The sequence below is a fragment of the Dendropsophus ebraccatus genome, chromosome 7, assembly GCF_027789765.1.
Source record: "Dendropsophus ebraccatus isolate aDenEbr1 chromosome 7, aDenEbr1.pat, whole genome shotgun sequence".
In the NCBI taxonomy this organism is placed as follows: domain Eukaryota; kingdom Metazoa; phylum Chordata; class Amphibia; order Anura; family Hylidae; genus Dendropsophus; species Dendropsophus ebraccatus.
In genome coordinates this window covers 32,696,782-32,715,423 of record NC_091460.1, presented here as the reverse complement: position 1 = coordinate 32,715,423, position 18,642 = coordinate 32,696,782, and the positions used below count along the sequence as shown (strand labels likewise).

Below are 18,642 nucleotides of genomic sequence, written 5' to 3'. Positions count from 1 at the left end.
TCCTTCCTGCTCCCTGCAGTCTCTGTCAGCCTTTGTGTTTCCCATCCTCTCCATTACTGTACAGTAAATTATAATATCACATATTCTGCTGTTTCTTAATCTTTGTTTCATCTGTTTTACATGTTATTCAGAAAAATAAATCATTATTTTTGGGGTGTGGAACCAATTGTCTGCACTTCTATGATTTCTTATGGGAAAATTTGCTTTGGTTTAAGAGCAGATTTGGATTACAAGCACGGCCCCGGAACGAATTATGCTCGTAATCCAAGGCACCACTGTATATATATTTTTAGGAATTTTTGGTAATGTTTTTATTCTCTATTATGTCTGTGGAAATAAGAGGAGGCTGCTGTATAATCAGGGCCGGCGTCAGCACCCGGCATACTCGGGCAAGTGCCGGGGCCCACAGCCGCCCAAGGGGCCCCCGACACTTGCCCGAGCAGTGAGCCAGACGCCCGCCGCATCACCGACCCCGGGGGGGGGGGGGGGGGTGCGGTGCTGCCGACCCCAAGTCCGGGGGAGGGCTGGAGGGGCTGGGGAAGGACCTGCCATGTTTGCTGCATTGGGGAAGGACCTGTGGTGACGTCATAAGGGGGCGGGGCTAAGAACGGGAGAGGATGCAGGTGGATGAAGGACCTGTGATCATTGTCATGTGACATGAGGGGCTCACTTATACCTTCCCTCTGTATGCTGTGGGTTTTAGTCCTCCTCTTATATCTCCTTTTGTAATGTCCTCGGATCTCCCATAACAGGCTGTCCATGCTGGGAGTTGTAGTACCCCTCTTAAATCTCCTCCTGTGATGTCCTCTGATCTCCCATAATAACAGGCTGGATATGCTGGGAGTTGTAGTACTCCTCTTAAATCTCCTCCTGTAATGTCCTTTGATCTCCCATAATAACAGGATGGACATGCTGGGAGTTGTAGTTCTTTTATATCTCCTCCTCTAATGTCCTCTGATCTCCCATAATAACAGGCGGGACACACTGGGAGTTGTAGTCCTATTATATCTCCTCCTGTAATGTCCTCTGATCTCCCATAATAACAGGCTGAACACGCTGGGAGTTGTAGTTCCCCCTGGTATACCTCATGTAATGCCTCCTGATTGTAACTCCATTCTAGCCGGCTCTATGGTGAACAAGCTAGAATACAGACTCCAGGGGGACGACCTCCTTCTAGCAACTCCATTCTAGTCTCAACCCTGGGGATCCGATCTCACCAACAGGTGCAGAGCGATGACGTCATCACGCCTGCTGGTGGATCCACAAGGGAGAAGAGAACCCGTCCCCCGCCCGGATTAGTGAGTATGGTTTTATTTTTTTATTTTCTTGTGCTGAGGGAGAGCAGGGGGCATTTTATGGGGACAGAGGGCATTAGTACTATATGGAGGGCACAGCATGGGGACATTATTACTATATGGGGGGCACAGCACGGGACCCACAAACCTCCTTACTTTACTGCACATGACACCAAACAGTGAAGTTACTACTGTATGAAAGCCTATGGGTGGGAAAAAGGGAAGGAAGTTGCTGGAAATGTGCGGAGCCTAATGGCCCTATTCCACGAGTCGTTTGTAGGAGCAAACGAGCGCTATTAGCGCTCGTTTGCTCCTCGTTCCCCGCTCGCTGACGCCGCTATTCAACGCGGCGTCAGCGAGCGGGTGAGTGCGGGAGGGGCGGCGGGGAGCTGCTGGGGGGGCTGCCCGGGGGATCGCTGATCGTCCGGGCAGCCCATAGAATATAGCAGCGTCTGCTGCCGATGCTCCTATTCAACGGAGCGACGGCAGCAGATCGCTGCTATATCAGTCGCTTGTTTTTCAACATGTTGAAAAACAAGCGACTGCAACGATCAGCCGACATGAACGATGTCGGCTGATCGTTGCACTCTATTCCACGGGACGAATATCGTTCGTAGCGGCCGTTATCGGCCGAATACGAACGATATTGCTCCTCTAAACGACCCGTGGAATAGGGCCTTTACATGTTTGTCTGACAGGTTCTGAAGAGATGAATTGTATCTTGAAGAAATCATCATGGAGGTCTGGGCCAGATGGAGAGGAAACGGAGAGCGATCGCCTCAGATCAAAGAAGAAGTCACCTGTGAGTTACTGAATTACGTTTTTTTTCGGTATTTTGTCAAACTTTATTTGGTAGGTGTGCCCCGAGGTGTGCTATACAAAGGGGCCCGCTGAGGCTCTCTCGCCCAAGGGCCCACAAAAACCTGGAGCCGGCCCTGTGTATAATGAACTGTACAGCATGTCACACCAGTATATAGATAGCACCTGTATAAGACAATAGCAGTTTTCTGTGGAATTACCTCTTCAAAGGTTACAGAGCGCACCCTGTAATGTTTCACAACTCAAGGTGACAGACTGTCTATTGTCCTCTATGTCCATTATTCTTGCTGTAAAGCATGTCACTAAATGCTGTTAAAAACATATCAGGCAAGATGGCAGCCCCCATTATAATGTACAAAAAAAAAAATAGAAACAGATTAATACTCCCCAACAAAACAAACAACTTTTAGTATTTGACTCTAACCAGTGAAGGAAAATATAGGTGACAAGTTAAACTACATGAAAGGCAAAATGATACATGTCCTGACTCACAGCACCCACACTAGGTTAGATACACTGTAGCGATTGTACTGCCACACTACAGTTTCCTCCAGTAGCAGAACAGGTACTAGGACACTGCACTTGTAGAAGAAGATAACTACTATCATTCTACCCTTAGGCTTCGTTCCCACTGAGAAAAACTAGCGGAATTGTCCGCTGCGGAATGCCGTTAGCCTCCCTCTCATAATGGGAGTCTATGGGAGGCGCGCGCTCCTGCTCTGTCCACACTGAAGAATGAACATGACAATTCCGCTAGTTTTCCTCAGTGGGAACGAAGCCTTACAAATATGTTTTTCTCCTTTACTTCTATATTTATAAAGCATTGTTACCAGCAATGTGCATTTCCTTTATGTTATATTATTAGGTAAAGATGAGACAATGTTTTTTCTTTTCATATTACAAGTTTATTTTACACAGTAAAAGTAATAAGAGCTTTGCCATCTATGCCACCCTCTTGCTCACTCTCTTGTAGACGAGGTCTTTCAGGGTCATAACCTGAGAGGTAAAACAGAAAGATCATTGTTAGACACGTAGCCATGTGATAAGTAGGTAATTGCACTTACTATATAAGTATATCATGTTTCATATCATATATGTGATTTATCGTTTTTTTTATATCATGGTTATTCATCTTTGATCATATTTAACTTCAGAAAAAAATCAGCCTACATTGGTGAGGATGTCTCCTGAAATCTCTGTGACGGAGGTGACGGCTTTCAGTTGCACAACCAGTTTACCATCCACGATATTAACTGTACTCTAGAAGAAAAACAATAGTGTTAGCCAGTAGTGACAGAATATACAGAATTCAGAGCGCCCCCACCTGTTCACAGGTTGTGTGTGGTATTGCAGCCCTGTACTATTTACCTCCATTGAGCTGCTATACCAGATATAATACATGAACAGGTGTGGTGCAGGTTCTACACCAAGGCAGCCATGTTTTTATAACTGGACAAGCCCTTTAAAACATGATTTTTTTTCCCCTGGGGACTAGAATTTCCATCAAACCCGGCTCATACCATCACATTGGGGAATACAAGTGAACACTTTTCCATGTAACCAGACCGGGCATTTGCCTTAGCCACCAGCATCACATAAGAATTAATAAAATAATGACATACATGCAATAGTTAAAGGGGTTGTTCACCCCAATTTTTTCAGAATGTGCCAGAGATTTGTAATTTACTTCTATTAAAAAAAAACCTTAAAGGACAACTCCCGCGGGACCCCAAAAAAAAAAAAAAACACAGACACACACAGACACCATACTCACCATCTCTCCGGTGACGATCGCCACTCGATTCGCCCGCCGTCCGCCTCTCCGTCGCCGCCGTCCGCCATCCAGCGATGTCTCCAACTTCCGGGTCCAGGGGATGGAAAAGGCTGCCAGTGCGCTTGCGCACCGGCAGCCTTTTCATTGGCTGGAGCGCATCACATGGCTTCCAGCAAGCTCAGCCAATCAGGGCTGAGCAAGCTGGAAGCCATGTGATGCGCTCCAGCCAATGAAAAGGCTGCTGGTGCGCATGTGCACCAGCAGCCTTTTCATCCCCATTCACTTTGCATGAAGACGCCGAGGAGGAAGAAGACCCGGACCGCCCCTCGGCTCTGACGTCGTCGTCACCAGATGCCGCCCCGGAGAAGAGGACCGTGACGATCGTAATAGGTAATGTATACATTCCTTAACTTCCGGGGTGGGGGGTCGGGGGTCCGAAAGTGGGGGAAGGGGGCCAGGCCGGGTATTTAACCACATTACAAAGTTATATAACTTTGTAATGTGTGTTAAATGAGCAAAAAAAAATTTTTGTGGGAGTTGTCCTTTAATTCTTCTAGTACTTATCAGCTGCTGTATGTACTGAAGGAAGTGGTGTATTTTTTCCAGTCTGACACAGTGCTCTCTGCTGCCACCTCTGTCCAAGTCAGGAACTGTCCAGAGCAGCAGCAAATCCACATAAAAAACCTCTCCTGCTCTCCAGACATGAAATAATACCACTTCCTGCAGGGCACACAGCAGCTGATAAGTACTTGAATACTTGAGATTTTTTTTATAGAAGTAAATTACAAATCTCTCACACTTTCTGACACATGTCAATTTGAAAGAGAAAAATTTTGGTGAACAACCCATTTAATATTCAGCACAGTCCTTTTCTGAAAAGAAGATATAGCTGAAATAGCAGTCCTTTGTTCTCTGTTACCAGCCATTTCAGGCCGGTTAAAGGGTTCATTTTCAGTAACAATAATTCTAAAAGCTTCCTGCCCCATGATGATTATTTATGTATAATTTCCAGTGCTGAGGACCTCAGTATCATCTTAAAAGGTTCAAATTTAAAGGGATCGACACGTTTTTCCTCTAATCCTAAACAACCAAGCCTCCCTTTAAAACGTTTATATCCTTACCTTAATTTTCTCTTCTGTAAGTGTATGAAGTTCTGTCTCTTCCCCGATGTTGAATTCATTGTGTAGGACCTTGGGGCCTGTGGTCACCGTCACCTTAAAGTGATTTCCATTCTGCTCAATCTTGGTTACACTCTTGATGTCTTTTCCCTTCTGAATAGTTTCGTCAGGAAGACCTGAAACCAAGAACATTGAAAATCAATTTAGAGGTTCCACAAGGTCCTAGAAACCCTTTAAGGTATTGCTGGACTTCATCCAGAGTCATTGCCACTTACCAATGGCTTTCATGAAAGGCTCAAAATTTTCCTGGGTCTGCAGCTCATAGGTTCCAGCGAAAGACATTCTGGGGAGAGGGCTTCAGCTACGAAGAGAGGGAAAGGGAGCGCTGAAATGAATGAGATCCTCCGCAGAGCCGCAGCTTAAATTCATTCATTTATCAGGGAAGGTGATGTAATCGCCGGCTTTATAGCTCCGATCAAACATTAACATTTGTCATGCAGAGCAATGGTCATGCTGACCACAATGTAATAATTCCTGGTGATAAGGAGCACTACAAAGCTAATGCCTACAGATAAAGAAATATTCTGCTCCTAATGGGACATAGGAGCAAAGGCCGGAGTCTTACAAGACGTCTTCTTCAGCAGAGTCTTTGACACAGTTCCCCATAAAGAGCTAATAGAGAAATGACTGAAAATTGGACTCTTAAAGACACAACTAATCGAGCAGCCAGGCTGCATGAACGATCCCTGTACCATTTGTGCGGCCATTAAAATACATGGCTATTGGCTGCCCGTGCCTTGTTTGCACACGATGAACAAGGTTTTAAAGGGCTGCACAAAAGATCCAATGAGCCCGCTTCAATAACATGGGCCAGTTATTGTCCAAATGGACGTTCCTAGCAACACTCCTGGCTAGAGGAGCCCTTGCTCCCTGGATAGTTCAGTGGATTTGTGGTTGACTGAAGGATAGATATCAGAGGGTTGTTGTTAATGGTGTATATTTTCCGAGCAGAGACTGGTTACATGTGGTGTGCCACAAGGGTCTGTTCTGGGTCCTATTCTGTTTAATATGTTTGTAAGTGACATAGGAGAAGGTTTGGTAGGTAAGGATAGTGACATAGGAGAAGGTTTGGTAGGTAAGGATAGTGACATAGGAGGAGGTTTGGTAGGTAAGGATAGTGACATAGGAGAAGGTTTGGTAGGTAAGGATAGTGACACAGGAGAAGGTTTGGTAGGTAAGGATAGTGACATAGGAGAAGGTTTGGTAGGTAAGGATAGTGACATAGGAGAAGGTTTGGTAGGTAAGGATAGTGATATAGGAGAAGGTTTGGTAGGTAAGGATAGTGACATAGGAGAAGGTTTGGTAGGTAAGGTTAGTGACATAGGAAAAGGTTTGGTAGGTAAGGATAGTGACATAGGAGAAGGTTTGGTAGGTAAGGATAGTGACACAGGAGAAGGTTTGGTAGGTAAGGATAGTGACATAGGAGAAGGTTTGGTAGGTAAGGATAGTGACATAGGAGAAGGTTTGGTGGGTAAGGATAGTGACATAGGAGAAGGTTTGGTAGGTAATGTTAGTGACATAGGAGAAGGTTTGGTAGGTAAGGATAGTGACATAGGAGAAGGTTTGGTAGGTAAGGATAGTGACACAGGAGAAGGTTTGGTAGGTAAGGATAGTGACATAGGAGAAGGTTTGGTAGGTAAGGATAGTGACATAGGAGAAGGTTTGGTGGGTAAGGATAGTGACATAGGAGAAGGTTTGGTAGGTAATGTTAGTGACATAGGAGAAGGTTTGGTAGGTAAGGATAGTGATATGGGAGGAGGTTTGGTAGGTAAGGATAGTGATATAGGAGAAGGTTTGGTAGGTAAGGATAGTGATATAGGAGAAGGTTTGGTAGGTAAGGATAGTGACATAGGAGAAGGTTCGGTAGGTAAGGATAGTGATATAGGAGAAGGTTTGATAGGTAAGGATAGTGACATAGGAGAAGGTTTGGTAGGTAAGGATAGTGACATAGGAGAAGGTTTGATAGGTGAGGATAGTGACATAGGAGAAGGTTTGGTAGGTAAGGATAGTGACATAGGAGAAGGTTTGGTAGGTAAGGTTAGTGACATAGGAGAAGGTTTGGTAGGTAAGGTTAGTGACATAGGAGAAGGTTTGGTAGGTAAGGTTAGTGACATAGGAGAAGGTTTGGTAGGTAAGGATAGTGATATAGGAGAAGGTTTGGTAGGTAAGGATAGTGATATAGGAGAAGGTTTGGTAGGTAAGGATAGTGACATAGAGGAAGGTTTGGTAGGTAAGGATAGTGATATAGGAGAAGGTTTAGTAGGTAAGGATAGTGATATAGGAGAAGGTTTAGTAGGTAAGGATAGTGATATAGGAGAAGGTTTAGTAGGTAAGGATAGTGATATAGGAGAAGGTTTGGTAGGTAAGGATAGTGACATAGAGGAAGGTTTGGTAGGTAAGGATAGTGATATAGGAGAAGGTTTAGTAGGTAAGGATAGTGATATAGGAGAAGGTTTAGTAGGTAAGGATAGTGATATAGGAGAAGGTTTGGTAGGTAAGGATAGTGACATAGAAGAAGGTTTGGTAAGGTAAGGTTTGTCTGTTTGCTGATGACACAAAGTGTGCAACAGGGTTGATATTCCTGGAGGTGTCGGTAATATGGAAAATGATTTAGCTTTACTATAGAAGTGGTCCAAACAATGGAAACTGCAGTTCAATGTTCCCAAATGTAAAATAATGCTCTTCGGGAGAAGGAATACTCTATTTGAGTATCATATCAGCAGTTCTGTGTTAGCAAAGACTTCAGAAGAGAAGGATTTGGGGTAGTGATTTCTGACAGCCTTAATATGAGTCACCAGTCGCCAGCCAGGCAGTGGGGAAAGCTAATAGTATGCTGGGCTGTATATATAATGGTATGCTGGGCTGTATATATAATGGTATGCTGGGCTTTATAGCAAGAGGTATAACCAGTAGGAAGAGGTGGATTGTGATCCCGCTGTATAGAGCTCTGGTGACATCACATCTGGAATACTGTGTCCAGTTCTGGAGACCAACAACCAAACCCACAGGCACAAGTACAAGAGGCCTTATTGTGAACTCATCACATTAAAGTATAACTTTTATTTATATTTATTAAAATAAATGGGATTAAAATGGTTAAAACCACAAACACCCAGTGCCAACTGGGTATTCTAGAGACATCAGCTATAATAAGTTATTGATAAAATAGAACAGTTACAAAGTGGGGCTACAAAAATTGGGGACTGTTTTTTTTTTTACTTCCACTTGCCTCTGCTTTTTAAAACAGCATTTAGTGACTCTGTCCCCTTGAGATGAATGTGAAACATTACTTAGCGTGCTCTGTGACCTTTGAAGAGGTCATTCCTACCGCGTTTCCCCGGAAAATAAGGCATCCTCCTTAAATAATCTACCAAGTAGCCCAAAGTAAGGCACCTCCTGAAAATAAGGCAACCCCACAGTGAAAGTAAGGCGCCCCCCTGAAAGTAAGGCCGTCCACCATCCGCTAACCCCCTCCCTCCCTGTGATTGTCCCGTGCTGCTGACCCCTTTTCCTCCCGTGCCGCTGACCCCTCTCCCTCCTACGACACTGGCCCCTTGCCCACCCGTGTCGCTGACTCCTCTCCCTTCTGTGCCGCTGAGCCCTCTCCCTCCTACGACACTGGCCCCTTTCCCACCCGTGTCGCTGACTCCTCTCCCTTCCGTGCCGCTGAGCCCTCTCCCTCCTGTGACACTGGCCCCTCTCCCTCCCGTGCTGCTGGCCCCTCTCCCTCCTGTGCCGCTGAGCCCTCTCCTTCCTGTGCCACTGGCCCATCTTCCACCGGTGTCGCTGATCCCTCTCCCTCCCATGCCGCTCACCAGTCACCCTCCCGTGGCGCTGATCCCTCTCCCTTCTGTGCCGCTCACCAGTCTCCCTCCCGTGCTGCTGACCCCTCTCCCACCCATGCCGCTGACCCCTCTCCCTCCTGTGCCGCTCATCACTCTCCCGTGCCGCTCACCCCTCTCCCTCCCGTGTCGCTGACGCCTCTCTCATCCATGCCGCTGACCCCTCTCCCTCCCGTGACGCTTACCAGTCTCCTCCCTCTCCATGCCACTGATCCCTCTCCCTTCCATGCTGCTGACCCCTCTCCTGCCCATGCCACTTATCCCTCCCCCTCCCGTGCCACTCACCTCTCTCTCTCTTGTGTCGCTCACCCCTCTCCCTCCTGTGCCGCTGACCCCTCTCCTTCCCGTGTCGATCACCCCTCTCCCGCCCTTGCTGCTGACCCCTCTCTTGCCCGTGCCGCTCATCACTCTTCCTCCCGTGCTGCTCATACCTCTCCCTCAACCTGCTTGTGTGGTATCTCCAGAGAAATAAGACATTTCCCGAAAATAAGAGTGCCTCTTTGGGAACGAAAATTATATATGGCACTGTTTTATTTTCGGGGAAGCACGGTGGCTGCTGGAATATGAAAGACTTGAAACATTTGCTCATAAGAAAATGATGACGTTGGGTTATATATCTTCTATTTATTATTTGTAGGGTCATTTTCCGGTACAAGATAGCAGGGGTGAAACATAACATTTTGGTTAGGGTGATGAGTATAAGGTGTTAGGGTGGTAAATATAAGGATCGTTGTTAGGGCGGTAAGTTTAATGGAGGTGTTAGGGTGATGAGTATAAGAATAGGTGTTAGGGTGGTATGTATAAGGGTAGGTGTTATGATGGTAGGTTTAAGGGTAGGTGTTATGATGGTGGGTTTAAGGGTAGGTGTTAAAGTGGTGGGTTTAAGGGTAAGTGTTAGGGTAGTGAGTATTAGGGTAGGTGTTATGATGGTGGGTTCTAAGGGTAGGTGTTATAGTGGTGGGTTTAAGAGTAGGTGTTATGGTGGTGAGTATAAGGATGGGTGTTAGGGTGGTGAATATAAGGGTACATAATAAGTTGATGAGTATAAGGGTGGGTGTTATGGTGATGGGTAGAAGGATAGGTGTTATGGTGGTGAGTATAAGGGTGGCGGTTAGGGTAGGGCAGTGAGTAGCCCATTTAGAGAGATGTGTGTATAGTTTCATAGTCAAGATGAAAGAGGAGAAAAGAGATGACATCTCTCCTCTGTGGCCAAAGCCAGAACTAACATAGTGTTCCTGCCCTCTGTGTATAGTGGGCCGGACCTGCAGACTCCTCCCACATGATTTCCAGCAGCTTCTGGAGGAGGAGCTTAGCACCTGCCTTTCATGCATTTAGTCCACCAGAGGTGGCAGCAGAGAGAATATAATCCATTGCACAGTGTATACACAATATATACATGTTCTGACCACAATAATCAGAATGGGGCAAATATACTTTATTGAACCTACTGCTAGACGGCAATCATTTCCTTTCTTTTCATATTACAAGTTTATTTTACACAGTAAAAGTAATAAGAGCGTTGTCCTCTATGCCACCCTCTTGCTCACTCTCTTGTAGATGATGTCTTTCAAAGTCATAACCTGAGAGGTGAAACACAAAGATCAGAATTGTTAGGAACGTAGCCATGTGATAAGAAGGTGATTGCACTTACTATATTATAAAAGTATATAGGAAGGCCGACATCTATTACCTCATTCCCTCTCAAAAAGTGAGAAGTATGGAGAACTAGTACTAATGTAGCAGAGCACATTTTGCACTATGATAGCTTACAGAATAAGGCCATGTTCACATGGCGTAAGACACCGGCTGTTCTTTGACCCGACCAGGTCACAGAACGGCCGTTGTCAGAGATGATCATCCCGGCCAGTACTGTAGTACTGGTTTGATGATGTTCATTTCTGATGAATTGGGATGCGGGCGCCCACATCCTAATTCACCGCAGCACACAATGGAGAGTGCTTCGGGAGCCGCACGCTCCATTGTGTGAACTGACGTGTCTTCTGTGGCCGCTATTCAGTGAATAGAGGCCGCAGAAAACTGACATGTCTAGAAGTCTACAGGGGGTGCACAGGTCTAGAAGTCTACAGGGGCCACACAGGCCTAGAAGTCTACAGGGGCCACACAGGTCTATAAGTCTATAGGGGCCGCACAGGTCTATAAGTCTATAGGGGCCGCACAGGTCTATAAGTCTATAGGGGCCGCACAGGTCTATAAGTCTATAGGGGCCGCACAGGTCTATAAGTCTACAGAGGCCGCACAGGTCTATAAGTCTACAGGGGGTGCACAGGTCTAGAAGTCTACAGAGGCCGCACAGGTCTAGAAGTCTACAGGGGGTGCACAGGTTTAGAAGTCTATAGCGGACGCACAGGTCTATAAGTCTATAGGGGCCGCACAGGTCTATAAGTCTACAGAGGCCGCACAGGTCTATAAGTCTACAGGGGCCGCACAGGTCTATAAGTCTATAGGGGCCGCACAGGTCTATAAGTCTACAGAGGCCGCACAGGTCTATAAGTCTACAGGGGCCGCACAGGTCTATAAGTCTATAGGGGCCGCACAGGTCTATAAGTCTAAAGGGGCCGCACAGGTACATAAGTCTATAGGGGCCGCACAGGTCTATAAGTCTACAGGGGCCACACAGGTCTATAAGTCTACAGAGGCCGCACAGGTCTATAAGTCTACAGGGGCCGCACAGGTACATAAGACTATAGGGGCCGCACAGATTTATACATCTACAGGGGGCGCACAGGTCTATAAGTCTACAGGGGCTGCGCAGGTCCATTAGTATACAGGGGCTGTGCAGGTCCATTAGTATACAGGGGCTGTGCAGGTCCATTAGTATATAGGGGCTGTGCAGGTCCATTAGTATATAGGGGCTGTGCAGGTCCATTAGTATACAGGGGCTGTGCAGGTCCATTAGTATACAGGGGCCGCACAGGCACATATCTCTGCAGGGGCCGCACAGGTACATAAGTCTGCAGGGGCCGCACAGGCACATATCTCTGCAGGGGCCGCACAGGTACATATGTCTGCAGGGGCCGCACAGGTATGTATGTCTGCAGGGGCCACACAGGTACATATGTCTGCAGGGGCCACACAGGTACGTATGTCTGCAGGGGCCACACAGGTACGTATGTCTGCAGGGGCTGCGCAGGTCCATTAGTATACAGGAGCCGCACAGGTACATATGTTTGCAGGGGCCGCACAGGGGCAATTATTCATCTTTGATCGACCTGCAGAAAATACTTACATTGGTGAGGATGTCTCCAGAGATCTCTGTGACGGAGGTGACGGCGTTCAGTTGCACAACCAGCTTACCATCCACGATATTAACTGTACTCTAGATGGGAAAAAAAGTTTTAGCAAGTAGTAATAAGAGCAGAGTAGGCAACAAGAGCGCCACACTTGTCCACTGGTTGCATGTAGTATTGCAGCTCAGTACTATTTCCTTCCATTGAGCTGCAATACCAAATACGATCCATAAATGGATGCTGTAATTTTAAGCTCAGCACTTAATGAATTTCCCCCCAAGACTTTCTTTAAGACAATGATATCCTTACCCTGACTTTCTCTTCCGTAATAGTTTCAATATCTGTCTCTTCCCCGATGTTGAATTCATTATGTAGGACCTTGGGGCCTGTGGTCACCGTCACCACAAAGTGATTTCCATTTTGCTCAATCTTGGTTACACTTTTGATGTCTTTTCCAACCTCAATTAATTCAGCAGGAAGACCTGAAACCAAGAACATTGAAAATCAATCGAGAGGTCTCACAAGCGGCCGTAGAAAACTGCCATGTCAGTTCTTTGCGGCGCCGTGAGAGATCCCGGCCGGAGCGTATACTATGCGTATACGCTCTGGCCGGGATCCCATAGGCAGATATGAACGTATTTTTTCGTATTAACGAAAGTGCGAAAAAATACGTTTTGTGAACATAGGCTAACAGTCTCCAGAGGCTTACTGGTTTGAGAGGGGACCTGGGACTTGATATTCTAAGCCTGTCAGCGGCAGAGGGGGCATCCCGATACGGGGAATGACTGGCCGAATGGGTCTAAAGCATCAAGTCCCAAAGTGGAGGTATGCAGGGAGGTAAGTGCATGTTATTTTTTTTTATCCCCTGGGCACTTTTGGAAAAAATGTCCCTGCCCGGTCTTCTCCTTTAGGACAGTTCTTTACAGTAAGTACATACATATATATGCATGATAGAAAAAGAACACAATCTTGATACATTACTTCCTTTTTGGTACCAAATGCCAGTGTATATAAGATGGGTCACCCATACATAACAAATCTTGCCGATATACTGATATACTTAGCCAATGTGTATGAAATAGTGGCCCAATTTTCTAAAAAATATCATGGAAATTATTTACAGGAAAAGCCCTTTGCACCCAAAACTAAGACCACTCTGTGCAGACCCCTGGTCTAAGACTAGTGACATCTATGGTAGTGGTGGAGTGACAATACTGGTGGTGGCGCAGTGACATCAGTGGTAGTGGTGCAGTGACATCACAGGTAATGGTGCAGTGACATCAAGAATGTGCACTCCCATATTAAGGACTTTGGGTAGGAAGCCTTGTTCCTTGCCACCTGACCTTTGATGCTACCTTATTGATTAACCTCTCTACCTCTGACTACTCTTCCCCATCATCCAGAGTCATTGCCACTTACCAATGGCTTTCATGAAAGGCTCAAAATTTTCCTGGGTCTGCAGCTCATAGGTTCCAGCGAAAGACATTCTGGGGAGAGGGCTTAAGCTACAAAGCGACTTAAAGGAGAAGAGAAATGAATGGATGAAATCCGCAGCTGCGCTGGACCTTACATTCATTCATTTATATGGGAGTGTGATGTCATCACTGTTCAAACATTAACGCTTGTCATGCAGAGCAATGGTCATGCTGACCACGATGTAATAGCTCCTAGTAGTGATAAGGAGCACTACAAAGCTAATGCCTGCAGATAAAAAATATTTTGTTCCTATAGGGTGATAGGAGCAAAGGCCGGAGTCTTACAAGACGTCTTTGTCAACTTACATCTTAGATTGTGTGTGTAGATACATACAGTGGGGGAAATAAGTATTTGATACGCTTCCGCTTTTGCAACTTTTCCCACCCACAAAGAATGGAGAGGTCTGTAATTTTTTATCATAGATACACCTCACCTGTGAGAGACAGAATCTATAAAAACAAATTCTAAATTACATCGACATTGTATAATTTTTAAATAATGGTTTTGCATTTTATAGCTATGTTCACACTACGTAAGTTTCGTAATACAACGTGTTAGAACGCCCGTGGTTACTACGGAACTTACGTAGTGTTGTCTTCTAAGGAATCCTGGCCGGAGTGTATACACATGGTATACACTCCAGCCGGGATCCGAAGCGTTGCCGCAAGAAACTGACATGTCAGTGCATGCTATGGAGCTCCATTGTGTGCAGTAGAGAATTTGGATGTGTGCGCGCACGGATGCGTCCGCATCCAAATTCAGCGATGGTGAAGATCATCTCTGGCATGTCTGGATGATCTTCTCCAGGGCCGGCGTCAGCACCCGGCTAAGTAGGGCAAATGCCGGGGCCCCCAGCTCCTCTAGGGGCCCACTTCGGTTTGTTACTACATTTTTTTTGTTAGTAAAAAAGAAAAAAAAGTGTAGTAACAAAGGGGACTGGGCCCCTAGAGGCCACATGTGACAGTTAGGGGCCCGCCGATCCATACTGGGGCCCCCGAGCACCTGTCTTCCATCACAAATCTTCCCTACAGCCGAGTAGGAAAGAGGACCTTTGAGTCTGAAGGACCTTTGATGATGTCACGGGTCATGTGATCGGACACATGACCTGATAGAGGGCAGCAGGTAGGCTCTGCAAACTAAGTGTCCTGTATGTGCTGGTTCTTCTACTTGTTTTGTGTATAGAGGTCCTGCTGTAATATATCTATATCTATTACAGCAGGATATATATATATATATATATATATATATATATATATTACAGCAGGACCTCTATACACAAAACAACTAGATATCTGTATCTATCTATCTATCTATCTATTTCTCTATCTATCTATCTATCTATCTATCTATCTATCTATCTATCTATCTCCTATCTATCTATCTATCTATCTATCTATCTATCTATCTATCTATCTATCTATCTATTTCTCTATCTATCTATCTATCTATCTATCTATCTATCTATCTATCTATCTATCTATCTATCTATCTCCTATCTATCTATCTATCTATCTATCTATCTATCTATCTATCTATCTATCTATCTCCTATCTATCTATCTCCTATCTATCTATTATCTATCTATCTATCTATCTATCTATCTATCTATCTCCTATCTATCTATCTTTTTCCCTATCTCCTATCTATCATATGAACATGGTGAGACCTCTAGTTCTCCTATATTCAGGCCCTGCAGTGATATACAGTGTGTGTGTGTGTGTGTGTGTGTGTGTATATATATATATATATATATATATATATATATATACACACACTGTATATCACTGCAGGGCCTGAATATAGGAAAACTAGAGGTCTCACCATGTTCATATTATAAATATATATATATATATATATATATATATATTGCTGGTGCTGCTAGTTCTCTAGTATACAGCTCCTGCTCTGTGTGTATGTATATACACACACACACACACACACACACACACAGAAGGAGCTGTATACTAGAGAACTAGCAGCACCAGCATGATATATATATATATTCCTGTCACTGTGTCTGACTCCTCTAGAGTCCTGACTACTGCAGAGATCGGGAGATACAGGAGGAGAAAGATATGCAGCAGCCGCATGTTTCTTCTGCTGCAAATCTTTCCTCGCCTGTCTCTCCATGATTTGCTCCTCAAAGGGGCTCGCCGAGGCTCTGTCGCCCAAGGGCCCACAAAAAGCTGGAGCCGGCCCTGATCTTCTCTGGCACCAGCCGTCCCGTGACCCGCTGGGTCAAAGAACGGCCTGTGTCTCATGCTCTGAGAACATGGCCTTGTACTGCATGAAATGTGTATTGATCACCTAAGTCCATCAATGGAGGCATGAGAGAAGGTCATGTGGTCAGATGAGACCAAACTAGAACTTTTTGGTATCAACTCCACTCGCCATGTTTGGAGGAAGAAGAAGGATTAGTACAACCCCAAGAAAGCAGTCCCAACCGTGAAGCATGGTGGGGAAAAAAATCGTAGTTCTTTTCTGCAAAGGGGACAAGGTGACTGCACTGTATGGAAGGGAGGATGGATGGGGCCATGTATCGCAAGATTTTGGCCAACAACCTCCTTCCCTCAGTGAGAGGCTTCAAAGTAGGTCTTCCTGCATAACACTGACCCGATACAAAGCCAGGGCAACTAAGGGCCCTTTTACATGGAAAGATTATCTGACAGATTATCTGCCAAAGATTTGAAGCAAAAAACAGGAATGGATTTGAAAAGAGGAGAAATCTCAGGCTTTCCTTTATTACCTGATCTTTGTTTATAGTCCATTCCTGGCTTTGGCTTCAAATCTTTGGCAGATAATCTGTCAGATAATCTTTCCATGTAAAAGGGCCCTAAGGAGCAGCTCCGTAAGAAGCAATTCAAGGTCCTGGAGGGGCCTAGCTTGTCTCCACACCTGAACCTAATAGAAAAGCTTTGGAGGGAGCTCAGCCCACCAACAGCCCTGAAAGATCTGGAGAAGATCTGTATGGAGGATGGGACACGATCCCTGCTGCAAACCTGGTCAGGAACTACAGGAAACATCTGACCTCAAACAAAAGTTTCTGTATCAAATATTAAGTTTTGATTTTCTATTTTATCATAATTGTTTAGAAATCAAACAATGTGCTTTTCATTTCTTAATACACCCAATTATCACACCTGCATCAGCTTGTTGGACATGGTCACTAGGGCCCAAACTAAGCTGGTCATTAAAGAGAATTATATGAAAGGTACCCTGTGTCTCCTAGTCCTAACAGCTATCTAACAGAGTCAGCAGTGTGGAACCTGAATTACAGCTGACAGATTCCCTTTAAGGGTTAAAGTGACTAGGCTCTTCAGTAGGACCCAGACTACTGTCAATGTTTGTCTGTGGAGATAACATAGCTGTGTTCTTGATTTATGCACCTGTTTACAATAGGTGTGACTGAAACAACTGACCTCACCTGTTAAAGTTAGGCCATATAGTGTTGCTATGTCTATACAGTTAGGTCATATAGTGTGGCTATGTATATATATATATATATATATATATATATATATATATATATATATACTGAGCACATTTTTCTTTTTTGACATTTATCCTAATTGCCGCTAAGATGTATTAAAGGGATATTCCTTTGTCCATAAAAACTTGATGTGATGCCAGAGCTGTAGAAACAGAAAAACACTATACTTGCCTTACCCTGGTTCCCTGTAGTTTGTGCTGTAGCTCCCATTCAGTTCTTTATAGTAAAACAATGCTCATCTCTACTACCTGCTCCTGAGGCAAGAGGCCAGGGCAGAACCTATCCACAATTAACGGCCAGGATACTTGCTAGAAACGCTCCTGCGGCCAATAATCGGCTTGTGTAAAAGTTAAAGCGAGGAGTGGGAAAACGCTGCATCCTCATCTGAATGCATGTTTCAGACAGGCGCCAAAAGGTATTGTTATTGGCCACACATCTCCCTGTGGATAGTCACAGCATTATTATACGTACCTTCTGCATAGTTTGTAAACTGACATCCCAATATTCCATCTTCACACTGCTTATGATCTGGATACTGATTGCACAGATATACATATCTGTTTCTATGGCTGTATGAATGATACAAGGATCGTTTGTGCAGCCTGGCAGCTTGATTTGTTGCATTGTGTAAAGGCATAGCAGGTGCCCAAATTGGGCCATGAAAAAGGACCCTTACTATTATGAAATTATAAACCCACATATCTTGAGAATGGAAGGGTATAGCAAGAAACTGTAAAAAGGCCAGGAAAGCATAAGCTATTTAAGATAGTAATATCTCATTTTTTGAGGGTAGGATTCAAGTCCTCTTAAGTCTTTTGTTGATTCATCTTTTATTTTAACTTTCTGTCTGTTCCTTTAGAATTCATGTGTTGTCCATATAATCTCTTGTGTTGGCATATGAATAAAAAGTGATACTCCTCTGCCCTGATCTCTCACTGTGCCCGTCTTGACAGTGCCCAATTCAGCTTGAGCAATGATTCCTGCTTTTATGTGGTCACACGGGAAATGACCCCTAAGCCAACTACGGACTTTGACTGATGTAGTAGGGGGATCAGGGTTTTCATATAAGAATTATGTGTGTCTGGAGAACAACATTTAATGGGGATTGTCATAATCCGAGCTTCCCAAAAATCCCACCCCTTTGAACCTGGATGTAAAGGGTGAAACACCATCAGTTTCACTTTACACCATGTTTGATAAATCTCCCCCAATGTGTGGAGTGACATAATGGACAGTAGCCAGACCCCTCTAGTCTTTATTCCATGTACACTACATTGATTTGGTTGTGGAAACAGTTGTATGGCCATTTCTTCCCTAGAGACTGTTTTTCAACACAACACCAGGCTGCAGGTTGCTTGCGCTACTGTTAGCAGCCTGCGCGGCCTAAACGTGCTACCATAACATGTGGTATCTTGAGATTTGTCTCTTATTGAGCACAACTGGGACGTCATTACTCGGCAACTGGAAAAGGAGCTGCCAGCAGTGCATCTTGATGACTTGTCTGACTGATTCCCCAGACA

General features: G+C 44.9%; 2 protein-coding genes across 2 annotated transcripts; both read right to left on the bottom strand.

Annotated features, from left to right (window-relative positions):
* Positions 1-2,996: 2,996 nt before the first annotated feature.
* On the bottom strand, positions 2,997-5,415 carry LOC138796721 (fatty acid-binding protein 1, liver-like). The gene is made up of 4 exons (XM_069976366.1): positions 5,282-5,415; positions 5,010-5,182; positions 3,285-3,374; positions 2,997-3,110 (listed from the first exon to the last, which is right to left on the bottom strand). Exons 1-4 carry the CDS (start codon positions 5,346-5,348, stop codon positions 3,057-3,059), a joined length of 384 nt encoding a protein of 127 aa, XP_069832467.1. The 5' UTR covers positions 5,349-5,415; the 3' UTR covers positions 2,997-3,056.
* A 4,922-nt stretch (positions 5,416-10,337) lies between these two features.
* LOC138796720 (fatty acid-binding protein 1, liver-like) lies at positions 10,338-13,666 on the bottom strand. Its single transcript, XM_069976365.1, has 4 exons — positions 13,576-13,666; positions 12,466-12,638; positions 12,156-12,245; positions 10,338-10,488 (listed from the first exon to the last, which is right to left on the bottom strand). The coding sequence occupies exons 1-4, from the start codon at positions 13,640-13,642 to the stop codon at positions 10,435-10,437; spliced, it is 384 nt and encodes a 127-aa protein (XP_069832466.1). The 5' UTR covers positions 13,643-13,666; the 3' UTR covers positions 10,338-10,434.
* Between the last annotated feature and the right edge of the window lie 4,976 nt (positions 13,667-18,642).

Coding starts and splice junctions, on each gene's coding strand:
- LOC138796721 (XM_069976366.1), bottom strand. CDS start 5,348: ATGTCTTTCGCTGGAACCTATGAGCTGCAGACCCAGGAAAATTTTGAG. Junction 5,183..5,281: donor GCCTTTCATGAAAGCCATTG/GTAAGTGGCAAT, acceptor TCTTGGTTTCAG/GTCTTCCTGACGAAACTATT. Junction 3,111..3,284: donor CAGGAGACATCCTCACCAAT/GTAGGCTGATTT, acceptor TTTACCTCTCAG/GTTATGACCCTGAAAGACCT.
- LOC138796720 (XM_069976365.1), bottom strand. CDS start 13,642: ATGTCTTTCGCTGGAACCTATGAGCTGCAGACCCAGGAAAATTTTGAG. Junction 12,246..12,465: donor TTACGGAAGAGAAAGTCAGG/GTAAGGATATCA, acceptor TTTCCCATCTAG/AGTACAGTTAATATCGTGGA. Junction 10,489..12,155: donor CTGGAGACATCCTCACCAAT/GTAAGTATTTTC, acceptor TTCACCTCTCAG/GTTATGACTTTGAAAGACAT.